At 39.4% G+C, this 25,796-nt stretch overlaps 1 protein-coding gene across 2 annotated transcripts in view; it reads right to left on the bottom strand.

The window, feature by feature from the left end:
* The window catches only part of RTN1 (reticulon 1), a 170,286-nt gene extending 144,908 nt beyond the window's left edge, over positions 1 to 25,378 (bottom strand). The window contains exon 1 of one of the 2 annotated variants that reach the window (XM_054567483.1): positions 25,085 to 25,378. Coding sequence is in view for 1 of the 2 variants with exons in the window: in XM_054567482.1 (XP_054423457.1) it covers positions 24,585 to 24,825 (241 nt within the window). In the remaining variant the exon portion in view is untranslated. Of the gene's footprint in view, positions 1 to 24,584; positions 24,856 to 25,084 lie in introns of those variants that run through there. The other variant, XM_054567482.1, reaches the window with a different exon arrangement.
* Positions 25,379 to 25,796: the final 418 nt, after the last annotated feature.

Raw genomic sequence — 25,796 nt, 5'->3', positions numbered from 1 at the left:
GAATTCCCAGAGCCCATAAATGGTCACTGAATCCACTTGCTCACTTCCCCCTTTTCTCCCCTCAGAGGATAGGGCGTCCAGAAGAGAACCGTGCAGAGCAGATGAAGACTGCACTCTAAAAAGACTGCACCTCAGGAAGTGTCTTTATAGTTGAGGTACACAGAGCATGTCTGGAAGAGAATATGATGAAGGGCCTCAGGAGAAAAATAAACAATAAGACATCTGGGTAACTGCCAAACTGAAGCCTGAACAAGTATTTTCTAAAAAGCAGAACCTACAAACCTAGCAAAACAACTCATAACTCAGAGATTTATCAGAAAATGAAAGATTTATATCCACATGGTTTCATATGGGAGATAGACGTCTCGGAGGAATAAAAAGAATGAAAAGAATATAATAAATATTTACTGTCATGGTGAGTGACAAATATCCAAAGTAGTAATGTAAAAATTTAATTATAGGAAACATTAAATACTAGTGACATAAATACATTAGTTTCAGAGATTATGCACGCTCTGGTAAATAACATGGTAAATTCCATTTACTCAGAGCACAGACAATAACGAAGGTAACATAGACATGCTTGCTCCCCAGATAAAATGCTAGCTCTGAAATATTGCAATATTCTTAATATTTCAGAATTCCCCTTTGATTTAAATATCATGACATTAAGAAGAACCAAGACAAACACTACCAAATTTCAAAACTTATGATAAGGCTATAATAATCAAGAGTGTGGTGTTGGCTTAAAGACAGACAGATAGATCAATGGGATAAAATAAAATCCAGAAAGAGATCTCACACATATATGAACAACTTACTTTCAATAATGATAATTCAGAGGAAAAAGAATATACTTTCAACAAAAAAATGCCAGAAATATGGGATATCCACATACAAAAAATGTGGGGGACTTCTATCCATATTTCACACCCTATACAAAAACTAACTCAAAATGGGTTATAGATCTATATGTAAAACTTGAAATTACACAGTTCTCAAGAGAAAACCACTGTCACCTTGGGTTAAACAAATATTTCTAAGGTACAACACCAAAATCCATCAAAGACAGCAATCCATAAAAGAGTAAATCGATAAATCGAACTTGATTAAAAATGTCTTCTGCTCTTCAAAAAGACTGTTAAAAGAATGAAAAGACAAACGGCAGGATGAGATAATAAATACTTGCAAAATATATCTGATAAGACACTTGTGTGCAGAATATATAAATTTCACTCAAAATTCAATAATAAGACAAATCATCTAATCACATAGGCAAAAGATTAGAACAGACATTTCACCAAAGAAGATATATGGGTGGCAAATAAGCAAGGTAAAGATGCTCAACATCATACATCATTAGGAAAATTCAAGTTAAAAGCACAATAAAATACCACTACTCACCTACTGGAGTGGGCAAAATTAAAGAGACTGAAGCCAAGTGTTGAGGACATGGAGGAACTGGAATGCTCATGCACTGGTGGTATGTAAAATAGGACAACCACTTTGAAAAAATAGGCAATCTCATATAATGCTGCTGGAAATACACTGTAGTTTAAACTGCCTGAAAGAAACCTGACCATTTATATCAATAGCTTTAAGAACATTCACATCTTTTGACCCAGAACTTCTACTTCCAGAAAGTCATCCAAAGGAAATAACCAAAAAAGTGCACAAAGATTCAAATATGAGACAGGCTCTTCAAAATCAAGAAGTATTTTAGTAGGGAAAAAAACTGGAAAAACCTAAGGTTCAGTGATAGGGAACTTATGCCTGTAGGACATCTATAACATGGAATATTAAGCAGACTGCAAAACCATGTTGATGAAAGATAGTTAATGATATCAGAAAATGTTGAAAATATCCAATAAAGTAAAAAAAATAAGTCAGCGTACAGTATGTAGATGATGGTCCCAAATGTTTCTGGTGTGTGTATGTGTGTGTATACAAAGAACTGTTGATCTACTTTATCTACCAAAGCTGTCCACAATCATAACATTTAATTCCATGTGAAAATTGAGAGGCTGCCAAAAAATAAAATGTAATATTTTGATCATTATAGACATACATGATTGATGGTATTAAGATCATTGAAATATAGCTGTGCTCCTGACCTAGAAAGTCTCCTGCGAATCTGTCTTTGCTTTTCTCAAATATTGTCCCGTCACTTTAGAATGGTCCAGTTTGGTTTATTTGGCACTTTCTACCAACTCTGTAGAACAGCATATTAGTGGTTGAATAAGGAAGCAGCGTCAGACAAAAATAAAGAGAAGCCTTCTCTAGACTATTTTACTAGTAAAATCTTACAGATTTCGCATTGAAATTCTTCATTATGAATCAAAAAGAAAGGCTTGAAAATAATTAATAATGAGAATATCAAATGAATTCATTTGAATGGATAATATTTAGGTGGGTGTTTTTTGTTTTTTATTTTTTTTGCTTTCTACTACTTTGTCATATTTTTTTTTTTAAGATTTTATTTATTTAATTTTGGAGACGGGAAGGGAGGGAGAAAGAGAAGGCTAGAAACATCAATGTGTGGTTGCCTCTCTAGTGCCCCCTACTGGGGACTTGGCCCACAACCCAGGCATGTGCCCTGACTGGAAATCGAACTGGCAACCCTTTGGTTCACAGGCCAGTGCTCAATCCACTGAGCCACGTCAGCCAGGGTGATATTTCTAACAAATATGTGCAGACGAAATTGGACTTAAATCATAAATCAAAGTTCTATATATTCCTTACTATAAAAATACTTTCCGATTAAAGGAACCCTGTTCTTCCAGAATGTTTTAAAACACAGATTATCTTGTCTTTAGCTTTAGTTCACAAAATACATTGATTTCCTTTCATTATTACTAAAATTATTGCTATTTCAAAGTAATGCCTGTTTATTGTAACCTGTCAAACAATTCCAGAAACATAAAGAAGTAAAAACCTTCCTCCTTCCACCCAAATCCCACCCTCTTGAGGAACCAAGGTTAATTGTTTGACTGTTATGTTTTGGCATGCCCTAACCCTCTCATTTCACTTTGGTTTTTCAGGCTTAAAAAAGCAAAAGTTCAGGCCATTAGCAAAATGTATTGTGGTTTTGCAAAGTATCAGTCTATTGGGTTGGCCAAAAAGTCCATTTAGCTTTTTCCATAAAATAAAAGATACATTTTTCATTTCCACTAATAACTTCATTGATCTGGATATTTTGAGTATGTCGGCTCTCTCCCACTATTGGCTTCTAGTGGGCAGAGACCAGAGGTGCTGCTGAACATTTTCCAGTGCTTAAGACGGCCCCACAGCAAAGAATTATTTGGCCAAAGTGTCAATAGTACCAAGAAACTTCACAAGCCACTTTTACACATTCAATCAGTCACAACACCTTCTCCATATACTGCGCATTTCTTTTGCGTTTTTACCTTTTTTGAAATAATAAAGCATTATATGCCAAAAATGTTGCATACCTTCTTCTATCTTCAGTGTTAAAAATGTCAGCACAAAAATTCACCAATTTTGATTAAGTTTTTTTTTAAATGCATGCTGCTATGACAGTTGTCACAATACAGTCTAATAAAATTGTTCCAAATGAAGTTAAAGGCAGCTAAGCACTACTAGAGCCATCCTATGGGGCGGGGGTGGGGGGGGGTGGGGGGGGGGGGTGGGGAACTAAACAAAATTTTTGGCCAACCCAATATATACTTACAATAAAAATAAAAAATATATCAGAAGTGACTCTAAATCTTTACTAATTCTCATTCTAAACTAGGAATTTTTTCTCCATAAATTAAGGCTAAAAATTCAATAAATTCAGTTTGACCCACAGGGAAAACTCAGCTTTTTTCCCTAATATCTATAATTAATTTTAGATAATGAATTTCCATTGTAAAATTCTCATTCATATAAAGAATAAATGAGAGTTTGTTTTCGGTGTTAAACATGCAGGAAAAAAAATTTTAATTGATTATTTTCTGCCTTGTAAACTTAACCTTTCCTAGGCTCTAAATTTACCTGATTAAGTGGTATTCTATAATTAAACTTTCTATTGTTTGTTTTTTTCTTCTTCTCCCAAACTTCACAAAATAGGTATCCAAAATCATTTGGAACTTTCAGCCTTTGGAACTCACTACATACTTTGCACTTCATTCAATGTGGTTCTCCTCCTGATTCAACTTCACCCCAGTAGGGGTCCACCCTGGTCACTAGGATGAGACTTGGACTTAGCAAATATTTACTGACAGCAAAATTGGGTGTTGGTGAGCTCACCAAACCCTATCTCCATTGTCTTGCTATTAAAATAACTGCATCTTTCAACTTCAGGAAGTTGTGATGCTTACATAAACCAAAAACCACACTCCACTCTCTCTACCTTTAATTGCATAGTGCTTAAGAGCAGAGACTTTCAAATCAGCCTGACTACCTCTACTTTTTTTCCAGCTGTGGTCTCTTGGGCTCATCATATCCTCTCTGTGCCTCAATCTCCTCACCTGCAAATTGGAAATAATAAAGTACCTGCTACATATGTTTATTGTGAGAATTAAATATGATAATATTTGGATCCAGCAATACCACTTCTGGGTACCCATGCAAAGACAACACCTCAGAGAGATCTCTGCACTCCCCTGTTCATTGCAGCATTATTCTCAATAGCCAAGATATGGAAACAACCACAGTGTCCATCAACAGATGAATGAGTATAGAAAACCTGGTGTGTATAAAGATGGAATATTATTCAGCCTTAAAAAAAGGAAACCTCGCCATTTGTTACAACATGGATGAACCTGCATTACATCATGCTAAGTGAAATAAGCCAGACACAGAATGACAAAACTACATGATCTCACATATATGTAGAACCTACAAAAGTCAAATTCATAGAAAAACAGAGTAAAAGAGTAATTTCCAGGAGCTAGAGGTTACAGGAAATGGGGAAATGTTGATCAATAGGCACAAGGTAACAAAAACAAAGAAAAAAGTGATAACACTTGAAAAGCATTTAGTACATAGTATGAGGTCAATAAATATTGGCTACCTTAAATTTTATACCGCTTCACTCTTTCATTCTCATAATAAATCCCAATCTAAAATATTTTCCATCTCCAGGCTTCAAAACATTTACCAGTAACCCTTTGTGATCACTCTCCCATGGTCTTGCTCTCTTGTGACACTTTATTAATAATATTTCCACTGATTAAATACATTTTTAAATGAGAAAGCAGCCAATTCTTTAGCTTCTAGAGTCCAATCTCTTTTTAGAAGCATTTGATGATAAATCACATGGAACTTTTACTAACTCCTTAGCACAAATACTTTTTCATGCCATTAATAAAGGTACTTCAGACAAGCAAAGGCCATACGGAGAGAACCACTGAACTAAATATTCAGTATCACTAGAGCCATTTAAGTATCTAGCACTCTTTAGATGATGTCTTTACTCCATCTCTTCCTACATGTACCCTTAAGCAAGTTACTTACCATTTGGGGCCTGTTTCCTCATTGATCTAAACAGTCTAGGTAATAATACATACCTCATAAATCAGATATAAATATTAAATGGTGAAAATGATAAATGCCAGTTCTAAGAAGAGTTTGATAAGGACAATAACTGTACAGCAACCATTAAAAATAATAGCTAAAAAGGCAGCAGAAGAAATAAAATGGATAATAATACAGTCCTAATTAACTCAAAAGAGGGCAAAACAAAAAACAAATGAGACCCCCCAGAAAACTTTTTTAATTGGTAGATTTAAGCAATATAAATATATGAACACTCTAATTAAAAAGAAGAGATTGTCAGGGTGGATAAAACAGCAAGATGGTATGCTGTCTATAAAAGACATGCTTTGTAAAGATTTAGATAGATTGAAAGTTGGAGTAGACAAAGATATACATGAAAACAATAAGTATAAGAAAGCAAGTAGATGAGGTAAACTCCAAAATAAGAAGTATTACCAAAACTGTATAATTATGCAAGAGTTAGTTTATCAGAAAGACATACCATTCATAAATAAGCATGTATCTAATAACAGCGTCTCAATTATGTAAAGCAGAAACTGAGAAAATTAAGGGGATAAACGGGAAAATCCACAATCATAACTGGAGACTTAAAAATCCCTTTCAGGAATAGTTCAAATAAGTATATAAAAAAATAATAAGGATCCAGGACAGCCTTCCTGCACTAGAATTTTAAGTACTTAAAAAATAACTTGAGAAATAATTTGATTTGAGAAATGTGCAAGAAATTTAAGCATTTAAAAATGATTTGGAAAAAATATTTTTTTAATTCTTCCAAAGATAGTACAGAACCAGGACCATTCTAGATCTATAAAATGGATGCATTAGGCATTACTGCCTAGTTATCTGCACTTCCCCGGGTACAAAAAGTAACAGAAAAGATATGAAAAAACACTACTAAATTGACCAAATTGGCAGTTACAGAACATCTACACATAAAATGGATTTGGGTAATAGTTACATGGTTTTATACACTTTTGAAAACTCATCAACCTACATATGTGCATTTTATCACGTGTAAATTATATCTTGATATGTTTCAGTGAAAAAGAAAACCACAAAAAGACTCTACTACATATCCACTAGAATATCTAAAAATGATGAGTATGACAATAAATAGTGCTGGTAAGGAAGTGGAACAACAAAAACTTTCCTATATTGTTGATAGGAGTGCAAAATTATTCCACTACTGTAGAAAACTTTTAGGAGTTTCTAATAAAACTAAGTACAGGCCAACCCTATGCCTTCCCATTACATTCCCAGGACATAACCAAGAGAAATATTTCCGCAGGTCCACAAAATGTTATGTTAAAATTTTTCATAGCTTTATTCATAGTATCAAAAAAATAAGAGAACCCAAATGTCCATCAACAAATGAATAGATAAACAAACTGTGATATATTCATATTGTAGAATATTGCACAAAAAATAAACTCTCAATTCACGTATAACAGGAATGGATCTCAATAAGTAAAAAAAAAAGCCAGATACAAAATCATTCCCTTCGTATATGTTCAAAGACAGGCAAAACTATTCTGTGGTGGTAGAAGCTAGAATAATGGTTGCCTCTAGGAACAGGGGATTAACTAAGGAAGCAGTACAATATGAATGAGGCCTCCTTGGATGATGGAAATGTTCTTTCTTGGTCTGGGTGATGGTTACGTGGATGTGTATTTACTGAGCTTTATAATGAGATTTGTTTACTTTTCCGTATGTAAATTACATCTCAGTATTTTAAAAAGATTACATGGTATAAATTAAGATGAATCACAGAGCAGCCTGACATGTGGATGATGTTTAATAAATTATATTGTTATTTTATCTTAAATACCTGTTAGTAACATCTGCTAAGCATGTGTAACTGTACACTTTGAAAGATAAGGTAAGTAGAAAAAGGAAGGCATATGTGATTTGAGAAGGGAATTTGTGAGCACAATTCCTCAAAAGTAAGACCCTGGAAGGAATGCAAAACTTGTAGAGCCTGTGTCCTATAAATGGTTAAACTTCATGAAATATTCATAAGTTACGCAGCCATTGGAGTTTTGTCACTAGTGTCATTTGTTTTCCAAGTCTTCCATTTAGAAAGCAACGATTATAGCTTAGTGCTTTTTTTTTTTTAACAAACATTTTAAACGTACTAGAAAAAAAAGATTTATTTTAAGAAAATAAATGGGTTAAGATTTAGGTCGAAATCCCAAAATGATTTGTGTTTGTCCTTAATTTGCTCCATGAAAAAGGCTGCTTTGAGAACCTCAGCATCCTCTTGGGACCCCCACGCGCTCTGCCTCTGCAAAAACACAGGCGGGACTAGCAATGGGGCAGCGAGGTCTGCAGGGGCGAAAGAACAGGAGAAGCTTGTGGGTGTTCTCATGGGCACAACTATGCAGGTCAGGGATGGAGGGGGGATAAAAACCAGATTGTAATAGTGGTCTTGCTATTCATATGAGAAGAAAAAGAAGAGTTTGTGATTATTATGCAGAAAAAATGCTTTAAAATGGAAAAAATACAGAAGTAAAATGGTCAACACACAGTGAAGGAGCATGGGACACCTTCTAAATGGAGTACTTGGGAATTTTAGGACTTAGACTTTTTGCTTCTAGATGTCTTCTTTTCTCCCCTGTACTCCACCAAAGAAAACTAGCCACTCATTCACTTATTCTTTCATTCAATAAACACTTTTTGAACTTTCTTATATGCCAAGCGCTGTTCTAAGCCATGGACACACAATAGCAAGAATCAAAGAAAGCCTTCAGGGAACATATTTCCAAATATGAGAAATAAACCAGAGTCACAAGTGGGTTGTCATCCCCAGGTTTCTGAATAATCCTTGGTTGCATCATCATATCAATTAAAAACATTGCAAATAAGTGAAGGTCAAAACCTCTGTTCTTGGTGAAGGAACAACACGGTGAATGTGGAATGAGAGAAAAATTTTAACAGACTGGGGTGGGAGTGGGCGGGCCTCCTTAGTTTGCAATCAGAACAATCGATTTCTTTCACTAATGTAAAGGGGTGGGGAGGTTCCAACAATTTCACTTAATATTTATGACTGCTAAATAATGAGATTATAAATATGCAATTGTGCAATCTGTGTTCAATCAGAACTAGTTAATGATTTTCTATATCATAAAGAAGTAAAATCTATCACCAAAATAAAAATGTAATCACCTGACACATGAACTTGACACTGAAGATTCCCTGCATCAATTAAAAATTAAAAATACAAAAGGTTCATGCTTTGCATATCTTGTTCAATGTTTATAAAAGCACTTGCTTTGCAATTCCTAATGGTTTCTCTACAATTGTATAATCAATACTGCGGATGACCATTACCTTAAAAACAAGATCAGCAAAATATGATTTTAATATTAATACATTACATTTGCAAGGCAGTGCTATTATCTTTGAAAGTGTTTTACATTCATTCTCTCTTCCTGTATCTGCATTTCACTTAACAGCATCATTATGCATTCACAGGTCCAAGCCAGAAACTGAAATAATTCTTACGTCTTTTCCATTTCCAAGTTCTATCCCCTGCACTTCACAGAAGTCTCTCCACCTCCTCCCCTCCCGCTCTCCACCACCACACTTCCGGTCTCACTCTAAGTCTTAGGGGACGGCTGTGGGGGCCTCTACACTCCCTGCCCACCACTCGCACGGCCCCCACTCCGACCTCCCACATTGCCGGAGTGCTTTCTTAACACAAATTTGAGAGAGCATCTATCTCACTGGGAAAAAAAAAAAAAACTGAAATGACTCTTTATTCTCTACAGAGAATAAAATCTAAAGTTCTTAGTGTGCCATCCAGTAGCTTTAAGTTTTTCACAGCACAATCCCTACTCACCATTCCATTCCCCCATCCCTTTCCCCCGGAGAAGACAGACACACACAGAACCACCTGTCATCATCCCGTCATTACAACTCTATTCACTTGGACTCGCTGTACCCTCTCCCTAGAAGATTCTCCCCCACAAATTTTCTAGCATATGACACCTTTCAAGGCATAGAAAAAGAAGTTATTCGGGTCGCTGCCATGGACAATTCTATGGAAGACATGCTAGAGGAGAAAAAGCCTTCCAGAATCACACATACATACACTACAGATTAAGAACAGCAGTAGTTGGAACCATAGACATACCGTTGATGAAGGCTCTATATTTAAAAATATGAACTTCGAACAATTGCAAAAAACTAAGAACTCTGTAATAACAGCCTTGACGTCTGTAAGACAAGAGCCAGTGGTGGGTCATCAGGCACCATGAGTCAGGCTGGATATGAGCAAAGGTCAATGATGTTGCATAATGATGATGATGGAAGAGAAGCAGCAGGGCCAGACCATGGCATCTCCCCTACCCCTTCCTGGCCACAGGCTCACTGGTGCTTTTGTGAGGAAGGAGAAACAGAATGATCTAAGGGATAAATCCTGGCCCGACTTTGCTTCCCTTTCTTCTCATTTTCTACCCTTGCCAGAAATCACTCATTAATCGCAGCATTTCTCTCACCTCAGCACCCATCCCTATGAGTTGGTGCATGAACATAAACATATACACACATGCGCATGCAAACACAGGCATACACACACTCATCTGCTGCCTTGTTCCTGAGGTTCTCAGGAACTCACCCAGGAGCATCCAGGCAGACGCCTTTCTGCTTAATGCCTCATGTATTTCCAACTAAGTACACATGATGGAAAAAGGAGAGTAATTGTGTATCCCAAGGGCCTGTGGATGTAGCCTAGACTCGTGGTGCAGGAAGTTTACTGAAAGTCTCACATTTAAAACTGCATGCGAATTTACTCCTTAATGCATCCATTTATTTTGTAATAAAAAAGTATTTTAAAAGGCTTATCATTGGATAAAATTGACTTTGTCTAGTATGGCTTTGAGTGCCCTTGGTCCTTAGCCAGCTGTCTCCATACCTGTTTGAGATTCACAGCCTGTCCAGTTCTGGAAGCCACATGCGTTCCCAGAGAAGCAGTCATTTTGAAGAGACTATTTTTGCTGATAAACCAGGAATAATCTACAGTCTTAAAGCAAATTCAAATAAAGAGCTACCTATGTACCCCTTTGCCACCCTACTAGAAACCAGAGTCTGGGAGAAAAGGATTTCTTTTTGAAAAAGTGAGAAGGAAGAAATATGGTTTTAAGCAGGGATGTTCTCTCTGAATAGTCTTCCTCATGCCTTATCTTGCTAATTTCTCATCCTTTCAAACTCAGTTCCAGAACAACTCCCAGCAAAAAGCTTTTTCTAACCTTCCCTTCCATTAAGATGTTTGACATAGCACCATGTACATACTTCTACATATTTCTACACAATAAAATATATTTCTTGGTTTATTTATCTCCTTCATGAGACTGTAAGTTTCTCGAAGAAAGAGGTTTTCAGAAATGTTCTATCTATAGCATTTAGCATAATACCTGCCATGTAAATGTATACGAATGAATAATTAGTTCCCATCTCTTTATCACTGCCCACAATAAGCATACTACATTATGAAATATTTTTGTCCACCAACAGTATTTTGAAGAACATAATGAGTCATCAGTGCTCCCATTTTATTAATTAAAGACATATTCTGAGCATGCCACAAAAATAATATGTGGAAAATACTTTTAAGTGTTAAAATTACTTGTTAACTTAGATTAATGGTGTTTTGGTTTGCTCATAAGGGCTCAGACAAGCTTTGGCTAAAGTGTAAAGCCCCAATCTTAAAAATGTATCTGTCATCTCCATCTTCACAGGACTTAGTGCATAACAATTCCATGCTTTTATTGTAAAATCATGGAATTCTGCGACAAAAGGATTGCAAAGAATATTTAAGGTAATCTAGTTCAACTTCCCTCCTAAAAAAATAAGCCCCCTTTTGAACATCCCTGATAAGTGATCACAGTCTCTGCTTGAAACCACTCCCCAAGAGAAGGTGAACACCCAACTTCATGCTACATTCCCTTCTGAGCAGCTCTTACTCCTGAACCCCTAGACTTTCCTTGCCACATGAATAGACAGCAATGTACACACGCAGGGGAGGAGGAAGCTGGCACAGATGACCCAGCCCGGCAGTGAGGAAGTGGGTCTGGGGCCTGAACCGATTCACAAACCTCATAGGAAGACTTTCAGCCAGGCCATGTTTGCTGTGACACCCAAAATAATTTTTCACCAAGCTCAACACCACCATTTAGCCCCATTTCATCGAAGCCTCTATCAAGTAACTGCTCAGATTTCAAAGGGCTAGAAATGAATCGAAAAGGCTGCTTCCCACAAACTAATGACAGATTAATTTGTAATAGCTTTTCTGTTATTAATAGAAAATGAAGCTCTAACTTGGAACGGTCACACTTCAAGGCAGCACCCCCTTTTGGAGGGCAGAGCTGCCAGGTGAGTTGCCAGGTGCTAAGAAGGAGGAGCTGTTAATGGCAATTGTGTCAAACTAATCTCAGAGCAAACTACTGCATTTTATTATGTAAATTCTCAGGATAATTGAATGCCTTACCAAGGACATTCATCCAATTAATTTTTTAAAATGTTAACTTTTTGAATTCAAAAATTAACGGAATTAATTTATCATCAGATAGTTTTAATCATAACTGCCAACAATTGTTTTTATTTGTTAGTTAGCACTCTGGAGTTTTTTTAAAAAGTTCAAAGTCATCTGACATATGAAAAATTTTTGCTGCTTATTCTTATAATGTATAAATAGGAGGAAGAATTTACATTGGAATTGATTTAATATTGGTCACATGAGTTCATACATTAAAGATCCAAGTCCTACTTCTAAATCTTTGAATAGTCATTGATTCACAGACTATTTGTGAAAAGTCTTATAAAATGTGTTATAATCCCAATATGGTAATAATATCCTTTTATGTAATCAAAGAAAAAAAATGAAAGCATCACATGATGAAATTCTGACACTGATATATACTGACCCTCTGCTAGGGATTATAGAGACTATTGGAGATGTAACGGTATGCCTACCTCAGGGGACTCTTGGTCTATAGAGGGAGAAAGAAACATCAATGCACTTGATATAATATGAACACTGGCATAATCATTGACAAAAGGATAGGAAGGACACCAAATTCTTAGCTATTTTAATAGGCCTCTAAGACGAATGTGGTGTAAGTAAACATTCTTGAAAATGAACCTGTGTTATTTAGTGTTCAACACTCATTAGGACTTGAATCCCAACATCTGGTCCCTCATCTTGAACAACGTAGCAGAATCTCAATGGAAGACTCCTTTCTATGTCTAGTTTATGGCCTTGGCTGGAAACAAACAGAACTATGCAAACAAGCTGTCACTGCTACTCAGATTAACCAAATGATAACATAGTCCTCTCCCTATTCAATAGACCACGGGATCTTTAAAGCTATTTTGAGGAGGTGTATACAGTGTTTACCACAGTGCCTGTCTGCCTGGCACTAGGTCCTGAATAAATGTTAAGTTCCTTCACTTGGATCAATTTCCTCTCTTTGCCTTAACTATCCCCATTCCCCAATCAAGGTGTAAAGTACATTTTTATATGTGAGCACAGAAAAATAAAATAAAACCCTCTCTGATACTGCTATTCAAACCACTGCATTTATGAACCTCAGTGCTAGGTGTGCAGAAAAGTTTACAAATAATCCCTTATGTCTCAGGGAAAACCCTGACCTAAATTCTTCACCATTTAGATAAAGTTAGTATGTATCCTTTGGAAAATCCCCTGATGGAGGAAGGAACATTGTGGCCCACAGGCCTCAATGACTCAGCCCACTGTTTGATTTCATTGAGGGCGTGGGGGGAAGCTCTGGAAGCCCTGCACAGAACACCCAGCTCCTACCCCTGAGCCCCCGGCCGTCTAAGCAATTGTAACCATGTGAATTATAATTTCAGAGGGAAATAAAGCCAAGAACCTTGTCTCATTCACTCTAGATTCTAGAATTTAGAAAAGCTTTGTTATCTACTTCTCTTTTCTTCTTTTTTACAATTCCATTCATTCATGTATTATTTCTTTTGCTTCCCCAAAGGGCCTCCTTCTGACTGAGTACTTTTCCTTAGCACTATTTCCCCCCTTTTCGTGTCTTTCTTTCCCTCCCCTTTCGGTCCATCTGCGCCCATTCCTGAGGTGAAGCTCTCTTTCTGCCCATCCCCATCCCCCCTCTTCCCCACCTTTCCCTCTCCTCTTTGTGTCTCTTCTCCTGTCTCTCAAGCTAAGTCTCCTCCTAAAACTTCCTTCTCTTCCTGGAAGATAAAGTTGCATTTCATGTCCTGATTTTGTTGTCTCCTAAGACAGTTTTATTTTTCCTTATGGTAGAGTTCAGCAGCAGAAAGTCAGCGTGGTGCAACAGAGAAAGCAGGAGACTTGAGAGTCTAGGCTTTTGTGATCCACCTATGTACTGACCTCCTCTTTTATGAACTGAAAATTAAGTTTCACAAGATTCATAATAATGTTCTTATGTAATAAAGAATATCAGTTTAATTCAATATTCAAAAGATATTTTCACACGAATGATCATAGGAGAAACACAATCACTAAATGTTAAGTAATACAGTTAACAGTTGACCTTGATGTCCCCTATCTGGCAAAATGGCAGAGTTTTTATATTATTGACAAATTAATGAAGGTTCCTTTTAGGAACCAGGTTCCTCCGAGTTATTATAGAGGTTAAATAAGTACCAAGGACAGAGATTACTGTACTTAAAAAAAAGGAAAAAAAAAAAGAAAAAAAAAATGGCCTTGAGGGCCTACCACAAATAGTCCCTAGTCTTAGCCCACCTTTACCTTCAGGCTATTTTAGGGCTTCAGTTCTCTAGAAAGTATATTACCTCTCTTCTTAAAAGTATTTTTTAAATTCCTTAACATTATTCATATAAATGAAACCAATTCTTACTTCTGCAAACATTCAAATTATAAACAGGAATGGCTGGGCCTTAAAAAGATTGCACAATTTTGGGGAAGCAATACTGGGAGCTTGTTCTTTCTCACACTTATGGTAAAATAAAATAGAATATTTCTCTAATGCCATGGATCCAATTTTAAAAAAATACACACAAGTTCAATTCTGATCATGTAAACATACTGGGTTGCAATCTACCCTTATATTATCCATAACAAAAGGCTGCTAAACAAATTAGTAGTATGCTAGGTAGTGGCAATTTCAAGATTTCTATATATAAATGCACTTGGAGGCCATGGTCTGGTTGGAATAAAAGCCAGTTTACTTACTTTGAAGTTGCATTTGTTCAGGAACCCTCCCCCTTTACTTGAATGATGTATTCATACATAAATAAAAGCAGTACAGATTTTTTTAAAAGTACAATATGAACACTTTACATAGAATTGAGAAAATACTAATTCTCTGCATTGGAGGATACTGTGTGTATGCAAACACACACATATAATAAGTGCTTAATAAATATTTGTTGAATAAATAAATGGATGATTCAGTGAGATTTTATTGAACTATGAAACTATCACTCTCATGTAAACTGCGATGTACATGAGAGTATCTGGGATTGTTGCTTTCTAACAGTTAGAAAGTTATTTAATTCTTCCACCCATAAAAAGCCTCTGAAAAGTCCCAGAATGTGTGTGCAAAATGGAGTTTGTAAGCGTATTTTCCTAGGCAGAGATTCCAAAGCTTTCATCAGTTTCTCCAGTGGGGGGGTCTGTGATCCTGAAAAGATATAAAATCACTAGTCTAATAAATCTTCTCTATTATATCTCTTACGTCACATAAACGACCAGCCAAACTATGCGTGCACGCTTCCTGTGCAAGAAACTCACTACCACACAAGGCGGTCCAGACTTTTCATAGTTTGCAGTTTAGCTTCTGATTGACCACAGCTCTATCCTCCAGAGTCACACAGAACACACCCAGTCCCTGTGCCACCTGACAGCCCTTCCTGTGTTTATGGACAGCTGCCATGACCCATGCTATCTTCTCTTGTGCAGGCTGTTAGTCCTCAGTTCTTTCAACCACAGGCGCGATTCCTGCTACCGCCCGCACCCTGGAGCTCTCAGTGCACCCGGGCTCTGCCCAGCCCCAGCGTGGGCGACCCTCCCAGAGCCAGGCACGACTCTCACATCCTCGGGCATCCGGTGTGAGAGAGACTAACAGTTCATCACCCGAGGGCAGCTCGTTCACCCCACTGACTTAGGGCTAACTTACAGTTAACAAAAACTCGGGTAATTTTCTTCTTTATATGTTTTGCAGATTCACCATGACCCTCCAATTCACTGCAAGCAGTTCATTTGAGGATCCTGTTGCAAGATCTTACAGTTATCATTTTCAAATGTCCACTTTTAAAATGTAACTTTCTTTCGGCTGAGTTTCCAATGGATTCACAAGTTGTCATTCCAACTTTTAGCTGCCATCCCTTCAAACAGCTTCTCTCTCTCATTTCAGTTCAAATAAATTGCCAAAAAGGCCAATGCCTTATAACTGTGCAACTTTGGCTACATGGTCTTTTTATGTTGATCTTATAATGTTCAGTTTTTAACTGCACTCAGCTAGAGGGAGGGATGAGAAAAGGATGTCTACCCCATCTTCCCAGAAGTCATTAGTCTATTTATGAAAGGCTTAATGTACTGAACTACAAGTCTGCAGATACCTACAAGCCCACAGAGCCAGTTAATTCAGCCGTGGCGGATGGCGCAGGAGGTGGGGCGCAGGGCCTGGCTCTCACTGCCATTCCCTCTCCGTGACAGAAGCAGCCTCTCCCAGACTGACTTCCCTGCAACCTGGGACAGCTTCCTATGGTCACTGCCCTTCCACAGAGCAGGAGAATCAGAATAGACCCCATCTGCTTCCTCTCCCTCCCACTGGCCCCATAGGTACACCTCAGGCCTGTTTCAGCCACAGACCACTCTAGACCATGAGGAAAAGGAGCCGGGCACCACCCCAGCTGTACTGCTCATTGCCAACAATGTCCTCCAGGGTGGACGGCCAGGACCGAACTCTCCCCACTCCCATTCTTTCTCCCTCTCCTGCCACACCCCACTGATATCTGCTCAGGGCCAGATAATCAAGCAAGCATTTTCTGTTAAAACACGTAAGGCTGACATAACATGACTTTGTTCTCCTAGACCTCTTTTGTGTTTGACAGTGCTGACCAGGCTTCCTAGTAACAGTTCCTTAAAAATAGAGTTATTTGCAATTTGCATGTGCCTCCTCGTGTTGCTTCATTTTATCTTCACAACAACTCTGTAAGATAGCTGGGACAACAGTACCATGCCTATTTTATATATGAAGAAACTGAGAAATAAAGATTTGCCCACATAGACATGATCTTAGGTGCCAAAGCAAAGCCTGGATATAGCTTCTCTCCCGGTCAGGGTTCATCCCATGCCCTGCTATCTTGGCTTCCACGATACTCTAGTAATGAGTGGTTACCATTTGATGTCCAGGCACTCTACAAGATCTAGTCTTGTAAACATATATTTACTATGGAATCTTAGGCTCAGAGAGGTTACACAACTGCCTAACGCCACTCGGTAAGAGACAGGAGCTCTTGCTCTGTGCTTGGTCCTCTAGATACTACAGAATCTCCCTTTCAAGGACCGAGTTTATTCTATGATTGCCCTTCTAACTTTCTAAACCTATATGAAAATAATCCTGTTTTCATCTCCAAAATCTATTCTTTATCTACAGTGTCATTTCATCATTTCAAGCCTCACATGACTACAAATCCTAATGAATTCGTTATCCTAATCTCTCTAACCAGGTCGCCCTCCCATCGTACCAACACTCACCGAGCCGCAGCCCACAGAACTTTACAATTGACTCATTCCTCCCCTCATCCCCCGTACACTAGCAGTCACCAACTTCTGCTGAAGGTTCCTGTGAATTCATGCACATTTCTTCCTCTTTCTTCCCATGGTTATTTATTCAAGGTCCTGAAACGGATGCTATTGGGTCAGCTGTCTTTCAGCAAAATATGCAGGTTACAGGGTCAACCCCATTGAGTTCATCTTCTATGCCACTGTTTCACTCATCTTCCTTAGCACGGCTTTATAATATTACTTCCTCCATGTATAAGCCTTCAAAGGTCCCATAATCCATAAACAAGGAGTCTAGAGTCTCATGGGTAGCTTCCAAGACCCGAGAATCTGCCTTTCCCTACCCACCTGGACAGGTTACACAAGCCTCCTCACTGCTCATCTCCTCAGCACGGCCCATGCTTCTCTCCACACACGACCTGCCTTTCTGCTCTTCTGCTTGTCCCTAGATTACCTACCCTTTAGGTGCAAGTCACACCTCACCTCTTTCAAGAGACCAGGTGTTCCGGAACCCATAACATCATAAAATTCCTGCAGCACTTAGGGCTTGTATCATCTATCCGAGCACCAGGCTGTTCTCACGTTAGTTTGTCTTTGTTTTGTGTGAGTTGGTCCCGTCTCCCAACTAGACAAGAGGCTCAGAATAAATGGGGGGAAAGGGACATAGCTCATGTTCCTCTTTTCCCCACAACTCCGAGCAAAAACGCCAAGCATAAGGAGGAGAATCAATAAATCGTTACTTCTTAAAGTTTTAATATGTATTTGGCAGGCTTGTTTCCCTGGGTTGAAGTCCGTGGATCACCTCATGGGATCTTGAGGCAGGTAGTCTACAAACAACATTTTGAGATGTCCTGATTTTTCAGGACAGTTGAAAAATTCATGCCAAAGGTGAATGTGACATTGGTTTTTATTTTTATACATGTCAACTAGATCAGCAATAACTCGAATATATACAATTTTCTGTTATCCAAGAATTTTTTTAAAATGAAGATTTGCTATGCATAAGACAAAATTCTAGATATTTTGAAGGATACAAGATACTCAACAAATTCCTTATGTTCCAGAAGTAAAAATGTGGTCTATAACTGGTTTTATAATAATCTCATGCAGTAGATGAATTTGAAAATCCATTCGTGGGTGGGACATAGAAGTTAGAATGCAGAACTGTTCTGGTTAAAATGTAATTCATTAGGTAACCCAGTAAACATGATTTTACAATGAATAATCTGACATTAACGTACAGATAGTGAAAAAACATATACAGATAGTGAGGCAGAGGACTAAAGAAATTAATATGATGCTTTTTGCTTTACAGGATGGTTTAATGAATCCCCAAAACATTTTACAATATGTTAAATATTTATGGAATACAGTTAAAAATGAAGATGGTAGTTCAGGAAAAAGAATAAATAAAAAATATGCTTGCAGATGTTTCACATTTAGGTTAGTAACCCACAACTGGATAAAACTGGCTGTTCTTAAGAAGCAAACATGTAACATTATGGAGTTTTTCTCAGCAATGGAGAACTAGAAAAGAATTTAAAGAAGGGCATGATTCTGTAGAGTGCATTTTAGGTAGTCAATATAAAGGCGACTACAGTTTTTGTGATACACACTATTTCTCGTGTCATTAGTGTTGATCATTTTTGAGAAATGTGCCCATGTTAACAACCACTGTATAATATTAGGATATCGTTTTCTTTTAGGAAGGTATAAAGATCTTGGTGCAACTAACACCTTTCTTTCTAAGTTTCCCCCAATAAACATTAACTATACTCTTACCTAAATATCAGTAACTGAGAGACAATCTATCGCTTTTCTGAGCAGTCCTAATTATTAGAACTTTCTCCTTTATTATACAGAAATCTGTTTCTCTGGATTTACCTACCAGTCCCAATTCTGCCCTGTGAAATTACCTGGGTAAGTCTTCTTTCTTTGCCTTATAAGAATTTTTCTAGTACTTGAACTTTACTTTCAGGTATCCTTTAATTCTTCTGTTCTTCTGGCTAAAAATTCTTAATTTCTTCCATTATTTCTCAAGTGGCATTTTCTCTAGAAGCCTCACTAATTTAGTCACCCTGCCCTCACCATTTGGTAGCTCAGTAAAGTCTCACAAAGTGTGGCTCACACAATTTAGTACAAGACTCCAACTTAGGTCTGCCTAGAACAGAATCTAGGGAAAGTACCTCATACAGTGTGCACCGAATACTTTCTATTAATACTACTCAAAATTACATAAGCTATTTTAGTAATTTCACCTTACCAGGAGCTCATATTTAATTACAACCCTCAAAGTTCCCATCCCCCACAATGAACTATTTTAGGTAGCATCTCCTACATTCTATGCATATTAAATAGAGTTTGCAGAACCTATAGTCAGGACACTGTAATTTTACAGGCAACTGTTCTTCCCTCCCCTTCAAAAATCCTTAGCTTTTAAGCCCAGGCCACTCTGTCCTTTCCTAAAGATATTAGCACCTGGTTCACTGTCACCTTCCAATCTCTGTGACAGTTTCTTGTGATTTCAGTGATCACACAAGTGATTATTTCAGCCCCGGCCCTGCCGTTCTTCTGGACCCCACTCCACCTCAGTCTCCCACTCCCCAGTGACTGTGCCCCCTTCGCAATCTCTGTCTCGAACGTCCACTCTTTCACTGCCCTCTATATTTTACAGTGCCTTTTCCAAAGCTCCCTTAGTCAATAATTTATTTTAACTTTAAAATAAAAGCACAATTCAGAAATCTCTGAGCAATATTCAGCCCCAGTTATTCTTACGAAGATGTTAGAATTAGATAGATAAACAGGCAGATAGATTAGATAGGTTTTTTTATTTTCCCCAAGTATGTTGTCTAAGCAAGTTGTGCTTATATTTATTTACCCTGTGTTGACCTCAGAAAACTAACTCATACCCTTGTGCCCATGCGGTCAGGTTATTATAATGCCCTTCTAGCCCAGCTCCCAGCAATGACTTGAGAATGAGAAAAAGGAAAAGTGACATAAAAGAACTGTTTAAACCACATACTAATGTGAAGCAGAAAGATGCACATGTTCTAGGAAACTATAACTTGGGTTTAGCACAGATTCTTACACAAAGGAAAAGGTTATTAAACTGAATTAAACCACAATGGTTTTTTACTTTACAGATAATAAAAACTTTCCATCATCTGTGCCATCCAGGATGGACTGTACGTTGAGCAAAAGAATCCACAACTCCTCTCCAAACCCTCAGAATAAGAAGTACATGGACAGCCTAGAAAAAAAGAAGGGGGCAGAAAGGCCTTTGGTGTATTTGAGGAGCAATGAGCAGGATGAGTTTCCTGGAACAGGAAATTCATGAGGAGGAAATTATGCTGAAAGCCTTGATAAAGTTTATCGATGTATTTTTAGGGTATGTGTTTCTAAACTTCACTTTAATCTAATTTCAATTCCCTATATGAAATGGCATATACTATACTTAGTATCAGAAATGTTACCAATTATATCCAGAGGCTATACCAGAGAATTAAAGTGTGTTAGAAACTCTTTTATTCTTCTTATATGTTCTGTAATATAATGTAAAAGAAAATGCAGTGTTGGTTTCCATTTCAAGATAACTGTTGCTTTCTCTAAAGATGAAAGAAATCAGCCCTGGCTGGCGTGGCTCAGTGGATTGAACACGAGCCTGTGAACCAAAAGATCAGAGGTTCAATTCCCAGTCAGGGCACATGCTGGAGTTGTGGGCCAGGCCCCCAGTAGGGGGCGCACGAGAGGTAACAACACATGAATGCTTCCCTCCCTCCCTTCCCCTCTCTCTAAAAATACATAAATAAAACCTTTAAAAAAAAAATGAAAGAAATCAGAAGACTGAAATTTATACCTTCTGTAATGGATTACTAGGAATGTCTCCAAATAGAAAAGTGGGCACACATCTATCAAACACATCTACAAATAAAGACAGTCAGTCAGCCTCCACATGGATTTTAGAAGATTATTGGCAATGTGTATCATACAATTAATATTAAACAGAATAAACATAGATATATAATCATTCTGAAAGTTATTTAAATCATTATAGACTAAGAATAGTTTTTCCAATAGAGCATCATAGTTAGCATTTGAAAAATATAAATTTATGAACACTGTGGGCCAAATAAGGTAAATTGGGAAAATCTCTTTTTTTAATCAATCAGCTAGAAATTTAAGTCAAATTATCTACAAGTCAATATGAATGAAACAAATCCTACTGGACGGATTTCTCCAGACCATTCACCACTCTGTTCCTCATTCTGTCTTCCAAGCGCGAAGCAGTCAATGAGTTAATTTCCAAAGCAAGCAATGAGTTGACGTCTTACCACTGCATTTTGTTCAAATGTTCTATTTTAAATTCTTCCTTTAAACAAAGGCCATTCTTCTATTCTTGTGTTATTCCATGCTCCTTTTGAATAGTTTCCAGGAATAACTCATCATGAAAATAACAAAACAGTTGCTTTTAACATCCTTTGTATAAAGTTATTGGGTGATGGCACTGATTCCTAATTAACAGCTCCTACATGTTGTAGCCTACACATGGTGTATTAACAGTTCCCTTGGCAATAGATATCATTTCACATGGCCATTATAAATTTTAGACATGAAAGATTAAAGAAAATGTTACTTTTCATTAAGAATGTTATACCACAAAAGGGACAGAAGCAGTAAGAATACCTGCAAGTATGGTCCTGATGGGGTTTCCCAGCGCAGCTTTAATGATATTTAAACATATATTCATTCTAGGACACTACTGAGAAATATTTTTGGAAATGTTTCCTTAGGAACTTTAATTTCCATTAATGTATAAAAATAAATAACAGAATTTTTGTCCAGATGGCGTGATTGGTGGTGTTTTTCAGGAAAAAATAAAGTTTTTAAAACATCAATATCTGTCTTACACTGTATAATTCCATCTGAAAAAGAAACAAAATCTGTTTACAGTTCATCATGACAAAGTCTGAGTTACTTCTTAGTTTGATTTGAGTCCCAAAGAGGGCCATTCTTCTAAAGAAGTAAAGCTGTGTGCTTAATAGGCTTCCTCTGGATTTTGTATCTGATAAAGCTGAAGATGCACCAGCTGACTTTGCTTATAACGATAGACCTGCCAAAATTGAAAGAAAGAAAGCTGGCCTAGGTTCTATTTGGATTTCTCAAGATCCAATTAATTACTTAGATATCGTTTCTGGCATCTGGGTCTCTTATAACAGCCCATCCAGTCTACCAATAAGAAACATACAGGTTTAAAACATTAAACAATAAACAGCTATGTAAGAAATTCCTTCAGAAATAATAAACTAAAAAGTGTATATAAATATGTGCTATAAAACAAAATTTTATTTCTATAAAATATATGCTCCTTTCCCCCTCCCTTCATTTTCCTCCCAACCAGACTTAATATCATGTTTGGTTTTATTAGTGTTTATTTGTTGCCTATAATAGGATACACCTGTGACCGTTAACAAAGTAAACTTTCTACAATAATGATGATGATGATGATGTTAAAGACTGAAAATGCCTGCTTTGTGACAGCCAGAGTTCTAAGCATTTTATATACAGCAACTCATTTCAGTGGGCAGTATGTTACTGAACATGGGACATTTAGCTTCCTTTCCCTAATTCACAGGACTTTAAGGACACTAACAGGAGGTGGGCCACGACTATAAAAAATAATTTACTTTGATGATGGTGGATAAAGGTTCTGAACAGTGAGCTACCCTCAACAAAGAATGGTAATGGTAAGCCAACAAAAAGTTACCTTCATTTACCTATTATCTTTTGCCATCTTATTTTGCAATTATAAAGAGTTTTGTTTTCTCTATATTTAGATGAAGTTAAAAGACAGGCTAGGCAGCCAACCATTCTTAGTCTTAAATCCTCTTCCCCTTTCCCCATAAAATAAATATATGACAAATGGGTTTTTCTGATTTAAGTCTTTCTTGTCTTGTTTTGCTTGCATATGGTCCCCACTTTTTCTCTCCCCTTCAGAATGTTGACGTTTTATTCAACGTACTCCCCAAACCTCTTTGTTTCAGACCAAATCTTGTACTGGAGCACAGTTCAAGCTGCCTATGGCCCCTTCGCATGACCCTTAAGAGAGGAGGTCCCCTGTATCAGCTGCGGAGGGCACAAATGCCAGTCCCGCTGCCCTTCCCCTCCCTCTGGGAGTCTCCAGGCTCAGGCCTTCCAAAGCTCTATTTCCAAAACTACACAGTACTCCTATTTTACAACAAAGCTCTCTCAGGCAACAACACAACACAGCACCCTCTACCCCACTCCCTGGAAACACAGCGCTGAACAGGCCGGCAGCTCCTCTTCAAACCGCCCCCCCCCCCACCCCCACCCGGCCTCCTTTGGCCAGGAGGCCCCAGAGCCCCGGGTCCCCTCTGGGCACCTGCGCGCTCTGGATCGTAAGCGGGGGAGTCAGGCGAAGGGAGGCCGAACCCAGGACAATTTTCAAAAGCCCGGGCGGATCCAGACTGCCGGTAAACTGCACCTCGTCCACTCACCACCAAGCAAGTCCTTTAACAACACAGCCAGGCCGGCCACTCCAAGGAGTTCCAAGTTTCAATGCTCCCTGCAAGATGGGAGCATCCTGGCAGCTGGGAACGAAAAGGTTTGGGGCGGGGGCTGCCATTAACTCCCAACCCTCTTACAACGCTGTCCCTTCTGAATTAAACAGACACACCTTGGGATTTGTGTTTTCTGCGAGGTTTGAGGGAGAGAGAGATGGAGGATGGAAGGGGGAACAGGGAGAGCAGGGTGTGGCGATTCAAGGATGGAAAGGGTAAGGGACAGTTAAAGCCACATCTCTGCCCCAGACAGAGCCGGGTTTAGGAGCGGCGGGCCTGCCAGTCACTTTGTTGTCAGCGTTCCCGTCACTGGCGCTTAGCGCAAACACGCCCCCAACCCGAAATCACCGAAACTGGCCAAGAGGCCCCCAGAGCCCCCAGCCCCTTGGCAGAAGGAAGAAACTTGTGCACGGCTCTCCACCGCCAGGATGCTACGGTTTGCCTATGAGGAAGGACTATTTCAAAAGCCGAAATAATGATGATCATTAAATGAAAGAATCAACAGTATTTTGTTTTCTTCCGAGTTTTTGGAAAAATAAAATTCAGGTCTCCTATGGATCCGCTAATATTTACAGTCGCCTGTGGCGAAGCGGGGGGTTAAGGGGGAGGTGAGATGGTGCTCAAGCTAGAGAGCGCGAGGAAGGTGCAGAGGCGAGCTGCGGAGAAGGGACCGGCTAGGGGACAGGCTGGGGAACCCCGGTCCCGGACGCCATTTGCGGGGCAGCGGCGCCCGCCCGCCTTACCTGTGGATGCAGTTTCCATAGCAACGGGCGGCGACCAGGCGGGGCTCGAGCCCGGTTCTCCCGGCGCCGCTTCTCCAGCCCCGGCGCCCAACCCCTGGCCGGACTCCCCCGCCTGCGGCGCCGGCTTGGCCCCTTTCGGCGTCACCGTTTCGTCCTCCCCCTCCCCCCGGTCCCCGAACCACTGGGACCCAGGGCCGGCCAGCGGCAGCAGCTCTTCTTGGGGATACGGCGGCGCGGCCATGGCTGGCGGTCCCCCGGGCGCGGCGACGGCGGCTTGGCTGGGCCGAAGTGCGGTGGCTGGACGGGCGGGCGCTCCCTGATGCTGCCCCGCCGGGACTCCGGGCTTGGGGAGGCTGCGGTGTGAGCGCCGCCGCCGCCGCCGCAGCTGCAACTCCGGCCGAGCTGCTGCCTGTCGCTCTCCCGGCTTCAGCTCCTCCTCCTCCCCCTCCTCTTCCTCCCGGCCCCGCCGCCGCCAGCGCGCCTCCTCCTACTCCACTCACCGCCGCGCAGCTGCCTCGCCGCTTCCAGCCTGTTATTACGCAGGTGAAAATGGCCTGCTTCAGCCGAGTCTTCCTCCGCACATGGAAGCCCCGGGCCTGCAAACGTTAGGCCCTGCTTCCGGGATGTGCCAAATCGACTTGAATCTTAATCTCATTTGGGGAGGAATCAAAGGAGAGGATGCGCAGGTAGAAACCACCCCCAGCTGGAGCGTGACTGATTAGGCAAGCCGCCCCTGCCCCCAACTCACAAAGTTAAGCCCGGACTGCTGTCCTGGGAACTGGGGCAGAGAACGGAAGCTGGAGACCTCAAGACCACAGTTCTGAGGGGAACCACGATCAGCTGCGGAGGGGGGTGCAGGTCTAGCTGAGGAGGGGTGGAGATAGATGGGTGTTAGCAGGTGGAGAAAGGGGCATGTGCAACCCCGAGCTTAAACGCTGCGTCCTAAAGTTTGTTTCCAGAACAGGGCCGAAAGTAGTGGAGTACAGGACAAAGCTATCAAGAAATCCATCGGGGGGCGGGGGCGGTCGGGGGGAGGTTATCAGACCTCATCCCTACCAGCACTGAGAGAAAATAGGATGCAGCAGGAAGGACAAAAAGCAGCTATGTTTCCTTTTAGAAACACTGAGCCAAAGCCATACAAATTAGAAGCTGTCTGTGATTATACTATTTTTTGTGCTATTTTATTGCTTGATGCTTCTGCTGCTGCTTTTT

This window comes from Pteronotus mesoamericanus, unplaced genomic scaffold, assembly GCF_021234165.1.
Source record: "Pteronotus mesoamericanus isolate MK-2021 breed Mesoamerican mustached bat unplaced genomic scaffold, CSHL_Meso_final contig_182, whole genome shotgun sequence".
NCBI classification, from domain to species: Eukaryota; Metazoa; Chordata; class Mammalia; order Chiroptera; family Mormoopidae; genus Pteronotus; species Pteronotus mesoamericanus.
The sequence above is the reverse complement of the archived record's forward strand: the minus strand, read 5'-3'. Positions and strand labels throughout refer to the sequence as shown.